General features: G+C 38.1%; 2 protein-coding genes across 3 annotated transcripts; both read left to right on the forward strand.

The window, feature by feature from the left end:
* Positions 1-1,291: 1,291 nt before the first annotated feature.
* LOC146457974 (uncharacterized) lies at positions 1,292-7,800 on the forward strand. The gene is made up of 4 exons (XM_085091236.1): positions 1,292-1,402; positions 3,226-4,222; positions 6,871-6,979; positions 7,562-7,800. Exon 2 carries the CDS (start codon positions 3,276-3,278, stop codon positions 3,993-3,995), a length of 720 nt encoding a protein of 239 aa, XP_084947362.1. The 5' UTR covers positions 1,292-1,402; positions 3,226-3,275; the 3' UTR covers positions 3,996-4,222; positions 6,871-6,979; positions 7,562-7,800.
* Positions 7,801-10,217: 2,417 nt separating this feature from the next.
* LOC146457975 (cAMP-dependent protein kinase type I-beta regulatory subunit-like) lies at positions 10,218-20,186 on the forward strand. 2 transcript variants are annotated; one of them, XM_085091104.1, is made up of 9 exons: positions 10,218-10,384; positions 13,442-13,597; positions 13,686-13,777; positions 13,876-13,937; positions 14,233-14,279; positions 15,080-15,178; positions 15,879-16,121; positions 16,777-16,858; positions 19,011-20,186. In XM_085091104.1, exons 1-9 carry the CDS (start codon positions 10,343-10,345, stop codon positions 19,181-19,183), a joined length of 996 nt encoding a protein of 331 aa, XP_084947230.1. In that variant the 5' UTR covers positions 10,218-10,342; the 3' UTR covers positions 19,184-20,186. The 2 variants fall into 2 exon arrangements, with proteins under 2 accessions (XP_084947230.1, XP_084947228.1); XM_085091102.1 differs by lacking the exon at positions 10,218-10,384 and adding an exon at positions 13,091-13,295.
* Positions 20,187-20,414: the final 228 nt, after the last annotated feature.

Genomic DNA, 20,414 nt, shown 5'->3' on the forward strand with positions numbered 1-20,414 from the left:
CTCTTTGTTACGGACGCCAGCAACGCAATATCGCCCTCGCTGTCGCGTATCTTTCTTCTCTTCCGTCATGATGAATTGCAATTCTTGACACCAACGTGACGTCAGCGGTTATTGTCACCTGGCATTTTGGCCGCGCGATTCGAATACCATTTTTGAAGGCAAAATAGCCCAACTTTGAGCGCTCACAAAATCTGCAATTTTTACCTCAGCAATCTCAAACTTTGAAATCCTGTGTTTGAAAGGGTAAATTTTATAACTACATGGAGACAATTTTTGCTCCATAGGCACTTTAACCACTGGTTGTAAGAATTTTGTCCAAAAGAAACCAGGTTGAGTAGTTTTAAAATATAAGATACAAAAAAGCAAAAACAATAACATAGAGCTTTATGCTGTTGGTAGTGTTGGGAGGAGGTGGGGGAGAGGGGATTGGGGACTTGGAGGTGGGTTTTTTATCATGGTGATTTCATAGCTCCATCACAATTATCTGCTGTAAGTACCTGGTCCTTCATGTTGGAGGCTCAGAAAGGGTTTATCATCATTACTGTTGTGGGCTCCCTGTAAAAAGATTGTTATTATTATTATTATTATTATTATTATTATTATTATTATTATTATTATTATTATTATTATTATTATTATAAAAAAGGCTCATAATGGCAATGATAATAACAATGATGATCACAATGACTTGGGATGATGATGATAGTGGTGACCATGATAACATTTTTTCCGATAATTATTCAGATGACCCCCCTCCCTCATCACACTGAACACACACACTGTTTTAAAAGCACCTCTCCTTGAATGTGTTCAATAATTTAATAATAATAATAATAATAATGATAATAATAATAATAACTGTTAATTTAGCAGTACCACCACGTGACTCTTCTCTGTTAAATAATAAATAATAATAGCTAAATTAAACATACATCAAAGAGAAACAAATATAGATGAGATCATGACAGGCTCATTCATGAATGTAGTTTTATTAGAGCGGTTTTCAATATTATTGAGTGACGAAAGTAATTGCCTTTTTTCGCCTGCCCCGAATGACTACCCCTGGGTCTCCGAAGATGTCCAGCTTCCAAAGTAAAATTTATTTAATGTAGAGGACTTAACTTCAAAAGGTGACCTTATTCTAGTCAGTCTGTTAAAAGTGCGACACCATCATAGTGTGACCAGCGATAAATTCTAGCTGGAAGAAGGTATCACCCCCACCCCACCCCACAACCCAAAACCTGGAAGCAAGGGCATGGGACCCATACTCCAACCCAGTTTCTCTTTTTGTGCCCTTCCAATATGGCGGCTTCTTGGCCAGTATTGAGCACGTGAAATCATAAAATCAGGATGTTTTCTGCCTCCAGGAGGGCTAAACATTAACATTGACCAGCATCAACAGGTAGGAAATCTCTCGTTTTCTTTCCGGGCGTATTAAAATGAAGATCGGTTGGCTTTTTCCTAAATTCAGAAACGATAACTCCCCCAAATCGCTTCCAATCGACTTTAAAAGCAGACAAGCAACAAAGAATACAACAAGGAGTCAAGGTAAGTCAATTTTATTGAGAAATCGTTCAAATTTCTACGGTTTTAAATAAAACCGTTGGTTTCCCATACAAACCTATATAAATTCAAATGTAACACAATACGCCCGGTACTGATCGCTACCAGTCACGTTTATTTCGTAACATGAGCTTGGGCCGCCTGTGATTCATGCCCTTTATTTTCGACTCCAAAACACTTCGTAAATTCCCATACAAACCCTTATAATTTATGCCATCGTGTAACACTCGTGACACTCATACAGCTTGGGCTACCTGTGGAGGAATAAGCTCAATAACTGTGGGGAAAAAGATGGCAGCTTTACATAATCACAATACCTTGCTAACTTACCAACTTAATTGTCCCATAGAAAATCACATTTTGTTTGGAAATTCATTATGTATGCTATCTTTGAAGTTTTTGTGTTTTTTCTTTGTCATTTTGTGAGAGTTTTAGGGATTTCATACCCTAAGAATAATTATGGGTAAATGTACAGACACAATCTTTTTTGGTGCAATGGATTTCAGTGGCATGAAGTCTTGGGGAATCGTGTTTGTTATAGATGCTGGTGTCAAATATACATCGGGTGATGTGCTGATCACGAGTTGGTTAACATATCAATCAACACTTGATTAACATTTAGGCAATAGTCAGTCAGTGGGCCTTTTACTTGACAGATCCACCAATATATATGCCAGCTGATACAACAACTGCTTCGTTAGTTCTCAGATATTTTACATTTCATTTCACCAAGTATTGGTCAATATATTCATTGTTACAGCAAGGAATCAAGGCAAATTACTTTTCATTGTAGCACGCAGAGTACAAGCCTTTCAATGTGTACATGCATACACAAATGTCATTTACTGAAGCAATTATTACCATGTCTTCTATACATAATTGACAGTTGACTGATATACAATTGACTCTCAAAAAATTATTAATATTGACATGCCAATGGTTAAACATCAGTTGACACAACAAACGACATCAACCATTTGTTGATTGAGCATTATGACTGATATATTGGTCAACTATCTGCTTAATGTCAACCAAGTGTCAATCGAGGTATCAGTGGAGGTTTGACAGAGTTTTCCACGAAGTATTGAACAAGCGGTGACCCCCCATGTTGACCATTTTATTGACCAACACCAGCTACATATGTAGTAGACTTGATCTTTACAGGATCTATGTATTTTATGGCTCATCTGGTAACTTTCCCAGTAGATCAAAGGAATGATGGAAAGTGTATCTGTCAACTCATTTGGCTTAGCAGTACCCTGGGTGCCAGAGACTTTACATGCGCAGTTTCCAGTTTCGGTCAAGACTTTGTTTCGGTCCCACGCAGAATTTGGCTTATTTGTATATTGTTACAAGTGACCCAGTATCCTGTAGTTTAGTATCTGTTTATCATATTCCTGTTGCACTGTAAATTATTCCAGATTTTCACAACTCTTACAATCTCAAACAGGCCGTCATTTCCTGTGAGTGTTTGACATGAGGCTCAACAGTATTGACATGGTGACATCTTTTTTAATTTTCTAGTGCTTACTTGCTCTCTTATCTGAGCTGCTCAGTGCTTAAAGACCTCCCCCTTCTCTTTCATTTGTACTTCTGACAACTCAGTCATAATTTCTCAATTCACCATAATTTTATTGTTGTTGAATTTTTCCTCACTGACAGATATAAACAAGTGGGTCTTTAAATTAGAGTGAATTGAGTTACTGAGCATCATGGCAAAGGGAAAAACAAAAGAAGATAAACTTCATAAAGTGAAAGGTATGTCTGATGAAGATCATCAAAAGAAAAAGGCAAAAACGGATAGAAAATGGGATGAGGAAGACAAGAAACAAAGTTCAGCCAAGGTGAAGCTGAAACACTGTGATATTGAGAGGAAATGCCTGGATGAAAAATGTTCAACCAATGAATGGAAGAAAAGCAGAAAAAAGAGAGAGCGAAGCACATTAGAATCCCTTGAAAGTTCCAAAGTTATGAAAGAAGATAAACATTGTAAAGAGAAGGAAAGGTCACGTGATGCAAAGTTACTTACAACCACTGAGGAATTTACTAGCTTCTACAAAGACAGCAACGTAAAAGAACACTCTAACCTCATTAGTAGCCAGAAAAAGAAGAAAAGAGAAGAAGTAAAAGAGAATCGTTCTGAAAAGGTTCAAGCTTGTGATGAAATGGAGCAGTCAATACGGAAACATAGAAAAAAGGCTAAGACAGCAAAACATGAGGTTGACAAGGAAGGAAAGAAAAGGAAAAAAGAGGAGAAGACTTTTAACACACTTGATCAAGAGATATATGATGAACGAGCCTTGGAAATTGCTTCTGGCATTGATAATGTTGACAGTAGCAAGAAAAAGAGGAAAAGGAAAGTAGAAACAGAGGGCATGTTTGATACTGGAAATAATGACAATGAAATTCTAGGTATTGACAGGAGCTTATAGGGTTATAAGCTCCTGGTATTGATCATGGTGAAGTTGATGAAGAGTCAGCTACTGTCAAGAAGAAAAAGAAGAAGAAGAAATCAAAGGGTCAACCAGAACAGGAATCAAGACCTACTGTCCATCCTGGTCTGGACTACTTACACACATGGTATACAGACAGACGGAATTGGAACTTCAAGAAAGTGCGTCAAGTCTGGCTTCTACAAAATATGTTTGATCAAGAACAGGTTGGTAAAGTTTGCCAAGCTAACAGGGTTCACTGTTAATTTGGGTCTAGGAGGGGGCACTTTTAACCAAAAAGGTCACGAAGGAGATTTACAACTAGCCTCATCAATCAAAGGGCTTGGGGAATTACCAACCTCTGGTGCTTTTAGATCACTTTTTTTTTGTTTTAGTTCAGACTCTCTGCTTTTTTTACACTTCGGCCTTCAGGAAACATTGCTCCAATGTTGTATCTGTTGGTTTATGCTTCGTTTATAATAAAAAAAACAGTCATTAGTTTATGATTCTGGGCAAGATTTCAATTTTTATCACAAAACACAGCGCAAAGTAGTAGATAAAACATCAGGGAAATATTTCCTTATTGGAGAAGGAATTCAAGGCCATGTGCAAAACGTCTGGGGAATCTGAGCTCAAACAAAATCAAAGGCTCCTGTGAGCCAACTCGTGAATGCAGATGACACATATTAATTGAAATTTAGACGGCTACGGAAACTTCCTTGAAAGCTAAAAGAAATGATATCTTTGCCCGATTATGTAACGAAAAATAACCATTCTTGTACTATAAAAATGATTGTCAAATTATTCTCCACAGATTGAATAAGATTATTCTGATGCGCTGATTAAAAAAAAATCAGCTGTTTTTTAATAATTTTTTCAAAGTTCATAGAAGGACGCCATGTGCAGTTACGTCATGCAAATTCGTGTCAGATAGTCCGGGGCTACTGGATTTTGCGATCGGGCTAGTGGATTCTGACCATCACTTGCCCGATGGGCAAGTGAAGTTTTTTTGGGAATTAAAATTACAAAATTACTGTAGGGCATACTTTTTTTTAACTTCCAGGTAGATTTGCGATTTTCAAGCCGATCTCACAAAGGGAAATCTGTTCAACAAAGTATCGCATTACATTTCATGCCCGACATAAATGCGTGAAATTTTTCCTTTGGAGTTTAGACCACGCAATCCTCAAGTAAAAATAATGAAAAATGACAAGCTCTTGCTAAATAAGAATTATTTATTGACCGCGTCCTTTTGCTTTCCCATAAATTACCAGTTGTAAATTTCGAAAATGAAACATTTTTTCCCTTTAAAACCTCTATGAAAGCTGACAAGATCTTAAAGTCTTCATTTCACCAGAAATTTGCATAATTTTGTTTACGACGTCAATGATGCGTGACATGGCACATTCCGCTTTCACGTTAAAACTGACAGCAAACTAGTTTTTTTAGCAAACTAATCTACTTGATGGAAAAATATGATGAAAGATGTTGAGTTTTCATGTATGCAAAAAGTTATGATTAGCAGTGAACATTTCAGTTAAAAAGAGTGCTTCTTGCAGCTGAAGACATTTTCTGGTGGCAAAATTTCAAGTTGTGAAATGCTATATCACGCATTCTTTCTGCCTAAAACGATTCAGTTAGTTCAATCGCGAAGGGAGGTTAGGTTTAAAAATCGGCGAGGCCTACAATAAATGAGGCCACTAGTGCTAAAGGTAAAAGGTCTAAGGGGCCGATTACATGGCAAATTTCGGCCCGGGCTGAGATTTCAGCCTGGTTAGGCCGGCTGAGATTTCAGCTCGGTTTCTTGAACAAATCTTCTTTAAACGACGTTTGCAATTGCTTGAAGAAAGTTTCAGCCCGGGCTGAAATTTCCAGCCTGGTTTTTGAAACCGGGCTGGAAATTTCAGCCTGGGCAAACGGGCTTAAAAATCTCATGTAATCAGTGACGTGGGCATGCGCAATGATTTGTTTTCAATGAAACAAGATGGCGGCTAAGGCTGGCAGCCGAGGCTGAAATTCGCAATGTAATCGCAACAAAATTCCAGCCCGCCTACCGGGATGAAATTTCAGCCCGGGCTGAAATTTGCCATGTAATCAGCCCCTAAAAAGTGTCTTGTTTATTCAAAGTCCTTGCCGACAATTACTTTTAAATTAAATTATATGTTAATTAAATTATTTCTAAATTAAATTATTTTTCATTCTTAAAAGACACCGAACTTTGTAAAAAAAAAAACGAAAAAACCTAACTTTGCTCAGATTCAACGAAAAATCTCCATTCTTGCACTAAATGATCGTCAAATTATTCTCTACATATTGAATAAGAAAATCCTGATGCGCCATGAACAATAAATGTTCGCGTGTTTTTTCCACTAATTGAATTATAAAACTCATTCACTGCGCACGCCCGAAAGTTAACGACAGAACCGACCGACCAACCAAGTCAACAGTCAGCTATCGCTATAACTCGTTCATTGCGCATGTGCGCATTCACGAGTTAAAAAGCAATCTAAAAAGCGCTATTACTTTAGTTTAGTTATGCCCTAAGCCCTTCAATTGTGCACCGTAGGAAAACCAAAATCTGTTGACTTGTTTAGCATTTGATGGACCTTCACCCTATCTTTTAAAGTGTAGAGGAGTGGATTCCTTAATTCCATCAACCAGGGTGATTCAAATGTACATCAATCTCACCACTTTATTTTGTTTTTTTCTGCAAGTCTTTTGTAGGCTCTCTGGCCTGTGCACAGTTGCCTGCTCGCCTAGAACACCTAACACAGGCTTTAGAACTTACAAAAACCAGGATAGCTTTTCAAATGCATGCTTGATTTGTGAGATTCGGTGGCAAAGAAAATGGCAACTTATCGTGTTAATGTTTTAGGTTGAGGATGAGGACTTCAGCATTCTGCTCAAATATTTAGAAGGCCTGAAGGGAGCTGCAAAGGATAAGACAATTGAAATGGCTGAGCAGAGGATTGACAGAGGAACAGGTAAAGTACAGTAACTAAGGGTTTTCAATCTTATAGTCCCACTTTTTTTATGCATTCTGTGCTCAGCAAACCTCTATAATGGATAGAGCACCTTATTCTGAAGAGATGGTAATGTAAATTAACTGCCAATAGTGAGAAATTGTTTAAATGCACCAAATTTTGATTGGGGGGTGGGTCTAGGTATTTTAGTGACAGACATGTCCAAATGCAATTGGGGACTTTTTTTTTTTTTTTTTTTTGGCAGGGGGGGGGGGGGGTGAAATTTTCTGGTGGACATTTTGTGGGTGGGAAGATTTTGGCAGTGACTTTCTTTTAGGATTTTCATTTGAAGAAGAAGTTATGATCTCTTACTTTCTTTTGTTCTGGACTATCCGCTTGGAAACATGGCCGATTTTTTTGCTTCCCTTTGCGTGTCACATGTCCTCACTGGAAGCAATTTTTACGCGTGCGTCCGCATAGTTTAGTCGCTTTTACCATCCCTAAGAAAACCAAGGGACTGCTTGTGATCTAATCGTAGTGAAAATATTTCTGTACATTTGTATTACACGTAACTATGCTCACATTTGTAATATTTTTAAACAGGTGAACAGGATGCAGTAGTTGAATCTCGAGTGCGACAAGTCCTTCAAATGTTAACAGAGTAACGCTCTGTGGAGCACATGGCAGAAAATTGGATCAATGGAATTGTTTGTCAAACATGAACTTACTGTGTGAATCCAACAAGTCTGAAAACAATGAACATTGCCATGAAACTTTTAGAGAGAACACAGGTTAAGGTCTTCATTTTTCATTTGGTGAGATCTCTGAAAATTGACATACCGGTATGTAGGCCCAGTTCAGACGCCATACTTCACCTGAACTTAATAATTTATTAAATCTGATTCGGCTCATGTGAAGTACGACATCTGAACCAGGCCCAAGTCAAAATTTGCTCGGACTGTAATAATCTTGAGTCCAGGAATAAATCCTAAAGGATGACCATTCAAATAAAGGCTTCCAAGCTACTGTGGTGCCGTTTATTATGCTGTACAAGGTGGTTCTCCTAAGTATGTGAATAAAATTTAAAAGTGCGATCATGAAAGGAGTAGTCTGGTTAAATTTTGATGAAATGGGATGTGATTTAGGAAAGAAAGAAGACAGGAAAAACACTGTACACTTCATCAAACAGTCCGTCACCGTGCGAGAACACTTGAGCTTGTCAATAGACTGTTTTCGTATAAATTTTTGATCACTTGAAAATCTAAACTTTTCTCACTTTTCCTAATATTAATTTATTCAGCTCCCCACCCCATCCCCCCCCCCTTCCTTTTTGTTCTTTAAAAACATCCTAAAAATCCTCAGATTGAAGTGGCCCAGCATTGTAAACCTATTTAGGCATTTTTTGGATTGCTCCTGGATTGCTTTGATAAAACCCCAAATAGATAGTAAAGGTAGAACGCTGAAACTATAGACTAAAAAAAATGATAGGATTTTTCTATAATCCCTCCTATGGGTGCCGTTTATTATGCCTCTTCGGCAAACAGCCTAGAAGAACTTGAAAAATTGGCCATTTTTTTCAAGCTGCAATCCATTTCCTTCCTACAGTGCCATCCGCAGCCAAAAGTAATTTAAAAGCTTCCGTGCACTAGTAGGGTTATTGTCAATAAAGTTTCAAAGCATGTTTTTGTCTATTCAAAGTGTCAGAAAAGAATAGGTGCCCACCTCCCCTTTAAAAGGGCACAAAACGATCTTGTAACTCAGGAGACAACATAGTGAAGTATTTTCCTTAAATCTTCTGGTGACTATAAGGTCAAAAAGTCAAAAGCGTGAGAGTAAAGTATACACTTTTGTTACCCTGTTTAATACATTTAAAAGAGAGTTTTGGATCCGAGTTTACCAAGAACCGCTGGAGGTCACGTGACCAGTCTTTCATGTCACGATTGAGGTTTTTGACGTGCGTTAGAGAGGTCACGTATGTCATTTACCTGATTTCCAAGCTTTTGGCGTATAACTCTTGTTTTATCTGATACAAAAATCTGGTTGAGTAAGTCATTATCCATTAACAAAGGCAAAAATTCTCAGGCGAAATGCTAAATTCTTGAAAACAAGTGCCATTCATGTTCATGGCTGCTGATTCAAAATGGCGGCCGTAAAATTGCAAGAAGAACTAAATCGAATTACGTTAGCGTTTGAAGAGTCTTTGAACGTCGAACTGCAAACCGCGGTTAGAGGTTCGCGAAAACACAGATCTAAAACTCTCTTATGTGACGATCTTCCTTGTTTGTCAAGAGCTTGGGACAAAGAAAAGCAGAGAAAAGAAATCCTTGAAATGCAATGTGACTTGCCTGTAAAATGATTTTGCAAACTTTCCGGTAAATAGAAACGTGCAAAGTTTCGTAGGTTTTTCCAAGATATCGTGAACACTGACGGAGCTTGTCTGGTTGAAAATAACTGCAGGTTCATAAAAGAGGCAAAAGTTAACTGGAGACCAACGAGTGCATGCCTCTGCTTTGTCTCACATCAAATCTTCAATCTTTCCTGAAAGCCCAACGGAAGGAGGACGCTCAGGGGATATTTTGGCGGGAAAATGTCGTTGTATTGAACCAGTGGGAAACCGCGAAATTTGATTGGCTGTATTTCTCATCGTGTAGAACCTGGAATAAATTAAGATAGCGGACAGTAATGGGTGATTAACTTCCACAAATAATACCAATGTTTTTAATTGACCATGCGTGAATAATGTACGCTTTGCAGCACATGAATATTAAACTAAACCAAATTTACCCGCCTCCTTAACAATGTCTAGCATGTCTGATATCCTTGCTGTTTTGAATCGGAGATTCGGAATTATTAGTGTGTCCTGATATCAATTAAGTCTCCACTAGTGTTCAAAGCCTTCCTTTATTAATGACAATTGTTAGTCTTTTGAGATCACTCGTTTGAGCAGTCAACACATAAATATCCGATGCTTTTTTGATCATGATAAATTAGTGCTCCAGGCTATAACAAACTATCGCAGACGTCAAAAAAATTACCTCCTCTGTTTCAAATAACGACAAGCAGAATTTCCGCAATGGTATATTTTTTCCTTCCTTGCTCCATTTTCCGCCTAGAGGAATTTCTCAAAATCACTGGACATGCGTGTTGTGGGGAGGGAAAGAATATTATAAGCCCTAATCAAGATGCCAATTAAATCAATCCCTGAATATTGATATCAAAGGTAGTCACGCCGAACATCGCTGAATATTGATATCAAAGACAATTACGTCGAACATCGGAACATCCGTAACATTTTCCTCCATTCAGTTCCGTGTTTATTGTCACTCAAGTGTACAGGTGGTTTTATGTGATATATAGTTGCTTCAAATCGACATTTTGACCGTTATGTCATGTGAAACGGCCATACGGAATGACAGAAACTACAAGGTATGAATTCAAGGTTCACATCGGCATTAATTGTTTTTAAAATATTTAAATGCTACTTCTGCTTTAGTGATGTGCTTTCCAGATGGCCTGCGGTCTGGAGCAATACATTATCCGGTTTCTTAAAATTGTGGACTGAAAACGAACGTGAAGTAAAACAACCAACTCACAGCGTAAATATCAAAAAGTGGAGCTGGTGTTGTGCGGGCTACAGGCTACGTAAAATGTAAATTCAGCAGAACGCATTTTTGCCACTGGTCACTTTCATTTTACGTCGAGCAAGTAAAAGAAAAGCTACAAGGTCAATCAAAATATGATATTTAGTGAGTAGTGAGAGTTGGTGAATATCCGGTTTACTTTTCTCAGCCGTGTTAAATTGGACAAAAACCGTCGTGATGGAGAGGTCCGGTCAGTATTGATATGCCCATAAATTTTCTTTCTAACATTTGCTTCAAGATGTTTCGGTTGAGTTTCATGATATGCTTGCTTGATGTCAGTGGCGGTAACAAAAGGTTGTCACAAATGATTGAGCGTTAGACTAAAAAAAAGGACCACCGGACGCTTTGACGTACACGTAGTGTCTGATTATGTGCATAAGACTTGTGAGAGACATAAAACGGCCATATTGCTTCTTGGTGACGCAACAAATTACATACATTAAGAAATGAAAAAGGAAAAAATCCCATTCTAGATAATATTGTTCACAGCCTGGCAAATAAAACTTTTTAATTGCTGAGTAAACTAAACACAGATGCTCTGCCTGTTGGAAGCACGGTAAAACCATAGGAGTCATCAGTTTGTACCGAAAAAAAAACCGGTCTGTCTAGCCACTGGTCAAAGTTTGAAAAATGGGCCAGACATCGCAAGATAAAACGTGATAATAAAAGGATTGTACATTGAAGAAAGTTAGGTAATACGAGGCTTGGGGCAAAAGGAACACTGAAATGCAGGAATATATGAAAACTTTAGGACTTTAGGACTTAAGGGCTCTGTTTTTAGTGCTAAACTATGCGAATAGGAGTGTGCGAGAGTTGGTGGAACCGGATGTTACATAATCTGCGACCAGTCCCAATTTACACAGTGCTCTTATTCCCTCTTATTGGGTCCATCGCGGGGATGGTTTACCACGGTCTCTCAAGTTTCTGCACCACTCTTTCGGGATTGTGACAATGATTTATCTTACCCCACTCTAGAGATACTAGTAAGTCGCTAAATACATTCCAGTGGGCCTATCAAAGTTGTATATTGAAGTGAGATGCTTAAAGTTTCCCTAACTTTCTTATTAAAATCGACATATTTGATTGTTCAAGGCTTTGCTCAGGCTCTCGCTTGGCCTAAAAAGCCTCTAACTCACAAGATGCTTAATCTCAGCCAAATCTGCTTGCTCCGCGATCGACTTTGATCTGCTACAATTTCCATTAACACTCGAAGCTTCATACTCTCGCTCGTTCGGGTTCAGTGGTGATCTAGAGAAAGTAAACCCCCCCCCCCCCCTCCCAAACCCGGCGTTATTTTTTAGACCAGAACCAAGTCCCGTTGACAAAGGCATTCGGGAAGAGCGGGCCCTAAACTATGGCCACTTTGAGTTTGTAACCAATTTATAAAGTAAAAGATAAACAGTATTTTTATCGCAGTTTAAAATCCGGGGTCTGTTTGTGGTAGGAAATGACGCGCATTACAATGTAGACTGCGGGAACGATTATTGCGTGTTCATCTATACAGCCTTGGTTCTAATTAGTTTAGCAAGCAAGTAAACACGCGATAGCCCACTTAAGATTAGTTATTTGACTGGCCACGTTTGGTGTTGTCAAGTTGAATAACAACCAAGTTATGGACATTGAAACATGGTTCCAAATCGGCCACACAAACGTCTATAATCAGTTTAAGATGGCGTTCACCAAAACCATACAAATTCTTCAAAAGTTGCTAATTTTTGTTACTCCTTTAAAATACTGTCATACAGCTACCATTTCAAAGCAACCGAGTTGAAAATTAAGATGTTTATCACTTTTTAGGTATATCACAGAAATGAGAAAAATTTTGAGGGGCTTATATGATTTTTGGCGGACACCGTCTCAAAATTAAAGACTTTTGTACGGATTTGGAACAATGTTTCAAGGTCCCAACGCAGCACAGGTATTTATTTACAAAAATTATAGGTACCGCACCGCTTTTAACCTGTCGTGCAAACGGCCTTTAATTAATGTTCATAAAACAGAAAAACCGAAATAACACTTAAGGACGAAGATGATTAAAACAGAAAACTGAAAGCACTGGAAAAAAAGACGTGCCTAATTTAAACAGATCAATGCAAACAGACGTAATCATTCGACGTAAATAGGTCCAAACATCTTGCTATAATTACATTTGAATTGCTGCAAAAGTGCGGGGGCGATAGTCTGTTTCTATTATTAAAATTTGGAAACGGTTCCTATCTCTCCTTCAATTTTGTACTCCAACCTGCTAAAAAAAACCCAAAACAAAACAAAAAATATATAATTTTAACACTGTTCTCTTCAGCATTTATTTCTTTTGAACGCAATCTCTTCTGTCCATCTGTGAAAAATATATATTTTAATCTAATCGAACAGCCGGTTTGGTAGCATAAATTTTCAGCAGTTTGCGACTGTAAGTAACCCACGCATTTATTTACGACGTCACATTGACGTCACCGCATAGCAGATATTGGACAAGTCTGTGTGACGTCACGCCAGTTCTTCTCCGATCGACATTTGCGAGCAAAATGGCGTCCAAAAAGCAGGATGGAGATGCCGAAGCGCTAAGGCAGTGCGAAGTCTATGTAGAAAAGCATAACATTCAAGCCATACTTAAAGACTGTATCGTGCAACTTTGTATCAAGAAGCCCGATAACCCACACAGGTTTTTTCGGGAGTATTTCGAAAAACTCGAAAAGGTGTTTTTTCTTTCGAGCTCCGTCCATATCGAAGCTTTGTTCCATGTTGATTTTTTCGGTTGTGTTTTCACTTTGGTATTCTGCTTGTAACCCGGTTAGACAAATAAATGCCAAGCTAATAACATTTGCCATTATTTTCTCACCAGGAACACGATTCAGAGTCACAGGAACATAGCGAGCCGGAGCAAAAACTTGAAATCGAAGATCATCCAGGACCAGTTCGTGGCTTTTCTCGACAACGTCGCGGTGCTGTAAGCGCTGGACCAATTACGGAGGATGAGGCAACATCTTATGTCAAAAAGGTAAATTTACGGTTTTCATAAAGTTTAAGCAAAACGCTATCCTAGTGTTGTATGTGACAAAACTTAACGCAAACTCTTGTTTTAATAGGTCGTTCCCAAAGACTATAAAACTATGGCCGCCCTTTCGAAGGCAATTGCGAAAAACATCCTATTTTCTCACTTGGACGAGGTAGAAAGGAGGTCAGTATGATAAAAATATCAGTGCAAGTATTCCCTTTGATTTAAGAAGAATTTTGATGGCAAGAATGTGCACGAATGGCGTTTTTCTTTTTCTTTAGTGATATTTTTGACGCCATGTCTTTGGTGAAGCACAGTGCCGGGGAGACTGTTATTCAGCAAGGTACGGATTGAAGAGCTTGGACATATATTTCAGACAGAGTTGCTCTGATTCCTCGTCGAGATACATTGTTAATCTCAATTTTAAGCACACGCTGTAAAGTACAAGGTTGGAATTTTTCATAGGTCCGCTTCGCAATGTAAGCTTAGTTGTTTTGTTGTGACCTTCAGTGTTTTGCCAGCTCTAATAATTTAGCTGCCTCGCTATGCATCACGATAAGTCAAGAGCTAATCGAGACGGTTAATACCCAAAGGAAAGGAGTTCTGACATACTCACTGTTCAATTTTTGCTGTTTCAGGTGATGAAGGAGACAACTTCTACATCATTGACAGCGGAGAAGTTGATGTAAATATTCGTGTTGTCTGTTTACATATCTTTCACAGGCTGAATTGTTGTTACCACCAAGAAATTACCTCGTAAATTGGGCAGTATAATTGTCGTTATGGAACACTACCTATGCTTAGCGATTAGTTACTCCTTCGAGTGTGAAATTGCCAACCTTCGGGTAAAATCTGGAGATAATTCTGAGATGGAGATTTTGAGAAATTTCTTGTTATTTTGGTTGGTGTCCGGCAATAGTATTGTTCTTTTAATCATATGGGTCAATGTACAAAAGAAGGCATTTCCCTATCATTTGCTTGTCTGATTGTTAAAAGAAATTGATGAGACAGCTTTATCTGAACACTACCAATCTTGAGGCAAAAAGAAACTTATTTTGAATCCATCTCAAAGAGTTGTGTTCCTCAAACAAATTCTTGATTCCCTTGGTTATTGTAAGATAATAGGAGTCTAAGGTACTTTTTGATGAATATGCACACTTTTTGTACACCTAAAAGTTTGAGAGGGAAGAAAGGCACCATGCTTGAACTAAGACGATAAAAAGAATCATCTGCATTCTTGGTTAAAATGGACCTGCTTTTTGTCAGACATCGTAAGCAATCTTCATCAAATTTCCACTATGCCCCCTTAAAATGTTTTCCAAGAAAACTTCTAGTGTGTACTGGGGCCACTCTCAGTGTAGTTCTGTGAAATCCAATGTTCGTACTGTTTTCTTTAAACTTTTTTGTCCAATGGTCTGAGACATTTCAGTAACATTCATGAAGTTGTTAATTCTGTCTGATATTCTTTTGCTCTGTTCTTGGCAGGTGTTTGTTAGTGATGAGTATGTCTCTACCATTGGAGAAGGGGGCAGTTTTGGTGAGCTGGCATTGATCTATGGCACTCCAAGAGCAGCGACTATAAAGGTTTGTTATATTCTATGATCCTAGATTATGGGAAAATTATAAGCTATGAAAAGTACTGTTGTAGCCTCAAGCAGAGAATATTGTCAGTACAGTTATGGTATTCCACTGCTTATTGAAGGTTTCACCTTTGTCAAATGTGCACCACAGAGGTTAGTTTGTATTGCAAACTTTGTAACAAAAATATTATATTTACCTGCCTGGTGGAGTTGACTTCTGATAATAGGATCGTTTTTGGAGTGAAACACATCTTGCCTATTTTAGGTTCATCCTTTCACCAAGCTTTATTGGTGTTGCAATCACAAAGTGATTTTGAAAAGATTGCTTTGAAGAAACAAACTAAAACACACACTTACAGCTAACTAAGAGTGCTTTCTGCAGCACCAAGAAATAGAAAACCTTCATTGATAACTCTGTGTAAATTATTATTATTATTATTATTATTATTATTATTATTATTATTATTATTATTATTATTATTGAAAAAATTCCTTAAGTGTTGCAGTGAAAGGTATGAAGCTAAATGACAAAAAATATGGGCCTCAGTGGCACAAATGACCACACCCCTAACCCTGTAAGGTAACCCACGAGAGCCAAGTTCTTGGAAATTTTAGAAAGATTTGAACATATTGATTCTCTATAAAATACACAGGCCATCCCTGTTCATTAACCATCCTTTTGTACTATGCTTTCTATCCTGTAGTCCAAAACTGATGTGAAGCTTTGGGCCATTGATCGAGTTACTTACCGACGTATCTTGATGGGAAGCCAGATTCGTAAGAGGAAGATGTACGAGCAATTCCTTGAGAAAGTCAGCATTCTTGAGTCACTAGACAAATGGGAGCGGCTTACTGTAGCTGATGCCTTGGAAGCAGTTACTTATGAGGATAATGAAAATGTTGTAGTCCAAGGCGAACATGGCGACGAGTTCTACATTATTGTCGATGTAAGTGTTTCACTGACCTGTATGTGTTAGCATTTTATTTGAAAACTAATTGGCTCATGATGAAGTGTTTGAAATTCAAATATTGTTATCCAGCCTGATGGAAATTGTCCAATCCAGATCTTTCATTTTTTAATTTGAATTGAAAGCCTTAAAATGAAATCAAGAATAGGTTTCCTTCTAGTTTCAAATGATTTAACAAAATGTGTCCAAAAAGTTGCTATTCAAACTTCAATAGCACCAGATCATAAGGTAGTCTACTTGTGATTTCAGTGGAAAAAACTGTAACAGAAGACCAACCCTATAAATTTAGGAAAATGAGAAAAAAATATTTTTATGTCCAAGGTGAGACATTTTTTTGGGGGGTGAACTTCAGAAAAAGATAAGAACTTTAACCATGGAAAGCGTGAACTCTTTCTGAAAGATAAGTTGCATGAGCTTGATCACAAAATTTGTCCGAGTGATGACTTACAAAATGTGCTAACTCATTTATGTTACTTGGATAACAGAGAATTTCATGGTACCAAATGAATGTATTTTAGTGGATGGTTTCTTCAATGTTGTCTGGTCTGCCCTGCACTGATACTGTTTAGAGAACAAAGGTGTTAGGATCTTAGTTTTATCTTGCAGTTTAAAATTGTTGTGAACTTTCCTTCAGGGGGTGGCTGTGGTGTTGCAGCGTCGGTCTCCTAATGAAGATTACATTGAGGTCAGCCGGTTAGGACAATCAGACTACTTTGGTAAGTGTTATTAGAGAGATTTACAATCACGTTCACGGCAAACCGTAGATGTGAGGTTCATGTTTATGTTTTCTTGGAAAATGACTACAAACATGACAATAGTGCAAAATAATTCTGGCCTTTGATAGTGTTTAGAGCCTTGTACTTTCAATGATAGGGTTGAAGGTCAGAGCTTGGGTGGTTTGAGGCTAGGTTCCTGTTGTTGTTGGTTTGTTATTTTCCTTAGACAAGAGACTTCACTCCACCTTCTCTGTCTTCACCCAGGTGTATAAATGGGTATGGCAACATTCTGCTGGGGGTAACCCTGTGATGGACTAGCGTCCTATCCAGGGGGGAATAGCAAAACTCCTCTCTCCTCCGCAGAGGCTCCGCTGAGAAAAGGGAGTGCTGGCGTAAAATTCCGTGGAAGGCGACGGCGGGAGCCTCTGCCAGAAACCACGCCCAATATGGCTGCGATTCGGGGGAGTCATTTTGTAACTAGGGTGGTGTGCGTACTTATGTCATGAAAATGGCGGGTGTTTGTGAAATTGTCATGTTGCGCGATGTGGGAGATATACGCACGAAAACTTACCTACATGCTTAGAAATCGGGGAAAGTTTGTTTATCTCATGATGACTGTTTAGAAAACGCTTTTATTTTGCTGTGATGCCTTGAATCATCACTACAAGAATGAAATTCAAGTTACACGAGCGGCGGTCGTGTGGAGATAAAAGAGTGCATGCAAAGAAATGATTTATTGAGGAAACGTCTGCCAGCTGAGACCAAACAAAAACTGTCGATTCGGTCTTAAAAGAGACTAGAGCAAGTAAGCTTAATGTTTTAATTAAAGCGTATTTTTTTTCTATACTCCGAAACGACCAAACTTGATATTTTTATCTTGTAAACAAGTTTAATCAGAAGAAGTTATAATAATCTTTCGGTGATTTAATTAGCATTTAGTTCTCACGGGAAGCTTGTTATGTACTGTGATGAAACAACTGTCTTTAAAATAAGGTTATAAAAGGCCAAAAGGCCTTTCGAGCCCAGAAAAAGCAATTATTTGTTCGTGACTATTGTTGACTTTCACGAAGCGAAATGTACTAAGTCCACTCTCCACGGGTTTCAAGGGGGGCTTCGAATACAAACGATTTTGCTTTTTTGTAGAAATTGTGAAATCTCACCTTAAAATTAACGACCGCAAACTGTAGAGACAAAGTAAATGCTGACTTCCGCCAAGAATGAAACTGTCAAATTTAGAGATGACCGAGGAATCTATCAATGTACAAGAAAACGACAAGGATGTACAAGAAAACGACATGCTTCTGGCAGAGGTTCGCCGCCAAGTCAACCCTATCAGCTTTTGCGCCTGCACTCACTTCGTTCAGCGGATACAAATAACGCCCCATCGAACCTCTGCGGAGGAGAGAGGCAAAACTCCTAGTTGTTTCATGCTACAGAGTGCTACAGCTACGAAAATGTTTTTCTTTTTGGCTTTTTTAAACGTCAATTCATTCAATATGTCCATAATGATACAACGCATTTGTATTTAGTAAGATGGAAGCAGGATAAGTTAGGGAATGGCCAGCCAAAAAACGCTAAAAATCTGTCCACCATTACTCGGTTCGCATTACAGAAGCCTGCGTTACTTTATAAGCGGTCTTTGCCAAGAGTTGGCTCATGATGTCATATGCGTATCAGTTCATGGAGTTTGACAGTGCAAGTAAACCAATCAATAAGTGAATGAAAGATTTCATTGTTGTCCTCTTCTTCTTCCAGTTCTTCTGGAAGGAAAACAGAGGAAAATTAGCCATGTTGGTTTTGAGCATTGCCTGTATGACTTCACATCCCAGGCGTTTCAGCTAGACCCAACCCTTTTCCTCACTCCTGGCCATTTGCAAATTGAGTAATGGCGGAAAGCAAAAACCGAAACACTCTGTTGAAACAATCAGACTTCCTGTGTGAATTTTGAGATAAAAATTGGCATGAACTTATGAAGTACGTCTATTTTCAAAATCTGAAGAGAAAGGACATGCAACATTTTCGTCGTAGTAGCACTTTAAGCTCTGGCTGGGTAGGCCACTTTACCTTGTATGTCTCTAGAAGAGCTAACCTCTTCAAAGCAGACAGCTGCGGGTATAGCACTGGATTTATCTTTTAACATTTTTACGTACAGGTGAGATAGCTCTGGTCCTGAATCGACCCCGCGCTGCAACAGTCCGTGCAAAAGGAACCCTCAAATGTGTCAGGCTTGACAGGCAACGGTTTGAACGAGTGCTGGGTCCATGTATCGACATCCTCAAACGAAATATACAGCAGTATAACAGCTTTGTGTCGTTAGTGGTGTGATAGGGTTGTGAGCTAGATTGTAGTGTAACGCATGCAGTGATTGTAACTTGAGTTATGGTTAACAAACTTTGTATGTACTGTATACTTTGAGCTACATAAACAATCCCAATAGCATAGTAACAGAGGGATGATAAAAATGGTTTAAGTTATTAACATCTGCATGAATTATTTGCATGAAGTTTAATCTCAAGGTTGTCGGTAACAACATAAAGGACAACAACAAGGTCAATGTTTTTGCTTGTCTGTTTTTCTTTGGATTTGGTTTTACTCTGTTACAACATACTGTAGTATCATTTACAGAGATTTTAGATGAGAATATATACCAGAGATAACAGTCTGTTTCTTTCCTTTATGAAGTTGCTGGCATGTTGTGATCTCTCTCAAAGCATATATGTACCAGCAGCTGATTATTTTGATCCCTTAAGATGCTCATTTGTTACTTAATTCACACTAATTTTTCCTAAGACCTCTTTGGGCATATTTTGTGCCGCCTACTACCAACAAAACGTTTTGAGAGGCCTGTATCTTTTCGTGTTTAGTACTGATTCCTTGGTAATTTAAGAGTAAATTGCAAAAATAAATTTAAAATCAATGTGTATCTTTCCTCATTTTTGTTAGTTACATCTGTAAATTCAGTAAAAATTGCTTGTATCCACAAAAGGTTAAAGTAAATTCCTACTAAATGTGTAATTATTATGCCACGTGATTTAACTTTAAAAATACTAGTAATATTGAGTGAATAACCCATGCATTTTTTTTATGTGTAATTTGCCAAATGGTAAAAGTTATGAGAACTTACTACTTTCTTTGTCAAAAGAACATTAGAGTTGTGTTAGAAAATCATCTTGCTTGTGCTTACCAAAGTTTGGTAGTTTTGAATGTTATTTATTTAAAGTTTTCTGTTGTTGTCGTTGTTGTTTCTTCAAACATGATTAAGAAGTGCCATGTAATTAAGTAACTACACTAAGAAATGGAAAAAATAAACAGCGGAAGGGAACTGCAAGTTAGAGTACTCTCTTGAAACACTCGAGAGAACCAACCTGGGGGTATAATATTATTAGTGAACGCGGCCAAATTTGAAGGCTGAGTTGCATACTTAGTTTTTGAGCAAAATGATTACCAAGAGTGAGCAATTTAAAGGCACAGAAAGGCACTTATGATCCTTTTGGATAAAACCCTTCAGTTTAAAAGCTTATGTGGCTACTGTAACATGTTTTGCCATTTGCATGTA

This window comes from Pavona decussata, unplaced genomic scaffold (assembly GCF_977016875.1).
Source record: "Pavona decussata unplaced genomic scaffold, jaPavDecu1.1 SCAFFOLD_234, whole genome shotgun sequence".
Lineage (NCBI taxonomy): Eukaryota > Metazoa > Cnidaria > Anthozoa > Scleractinia > Agariciidae > Pavona > Pavona decussata.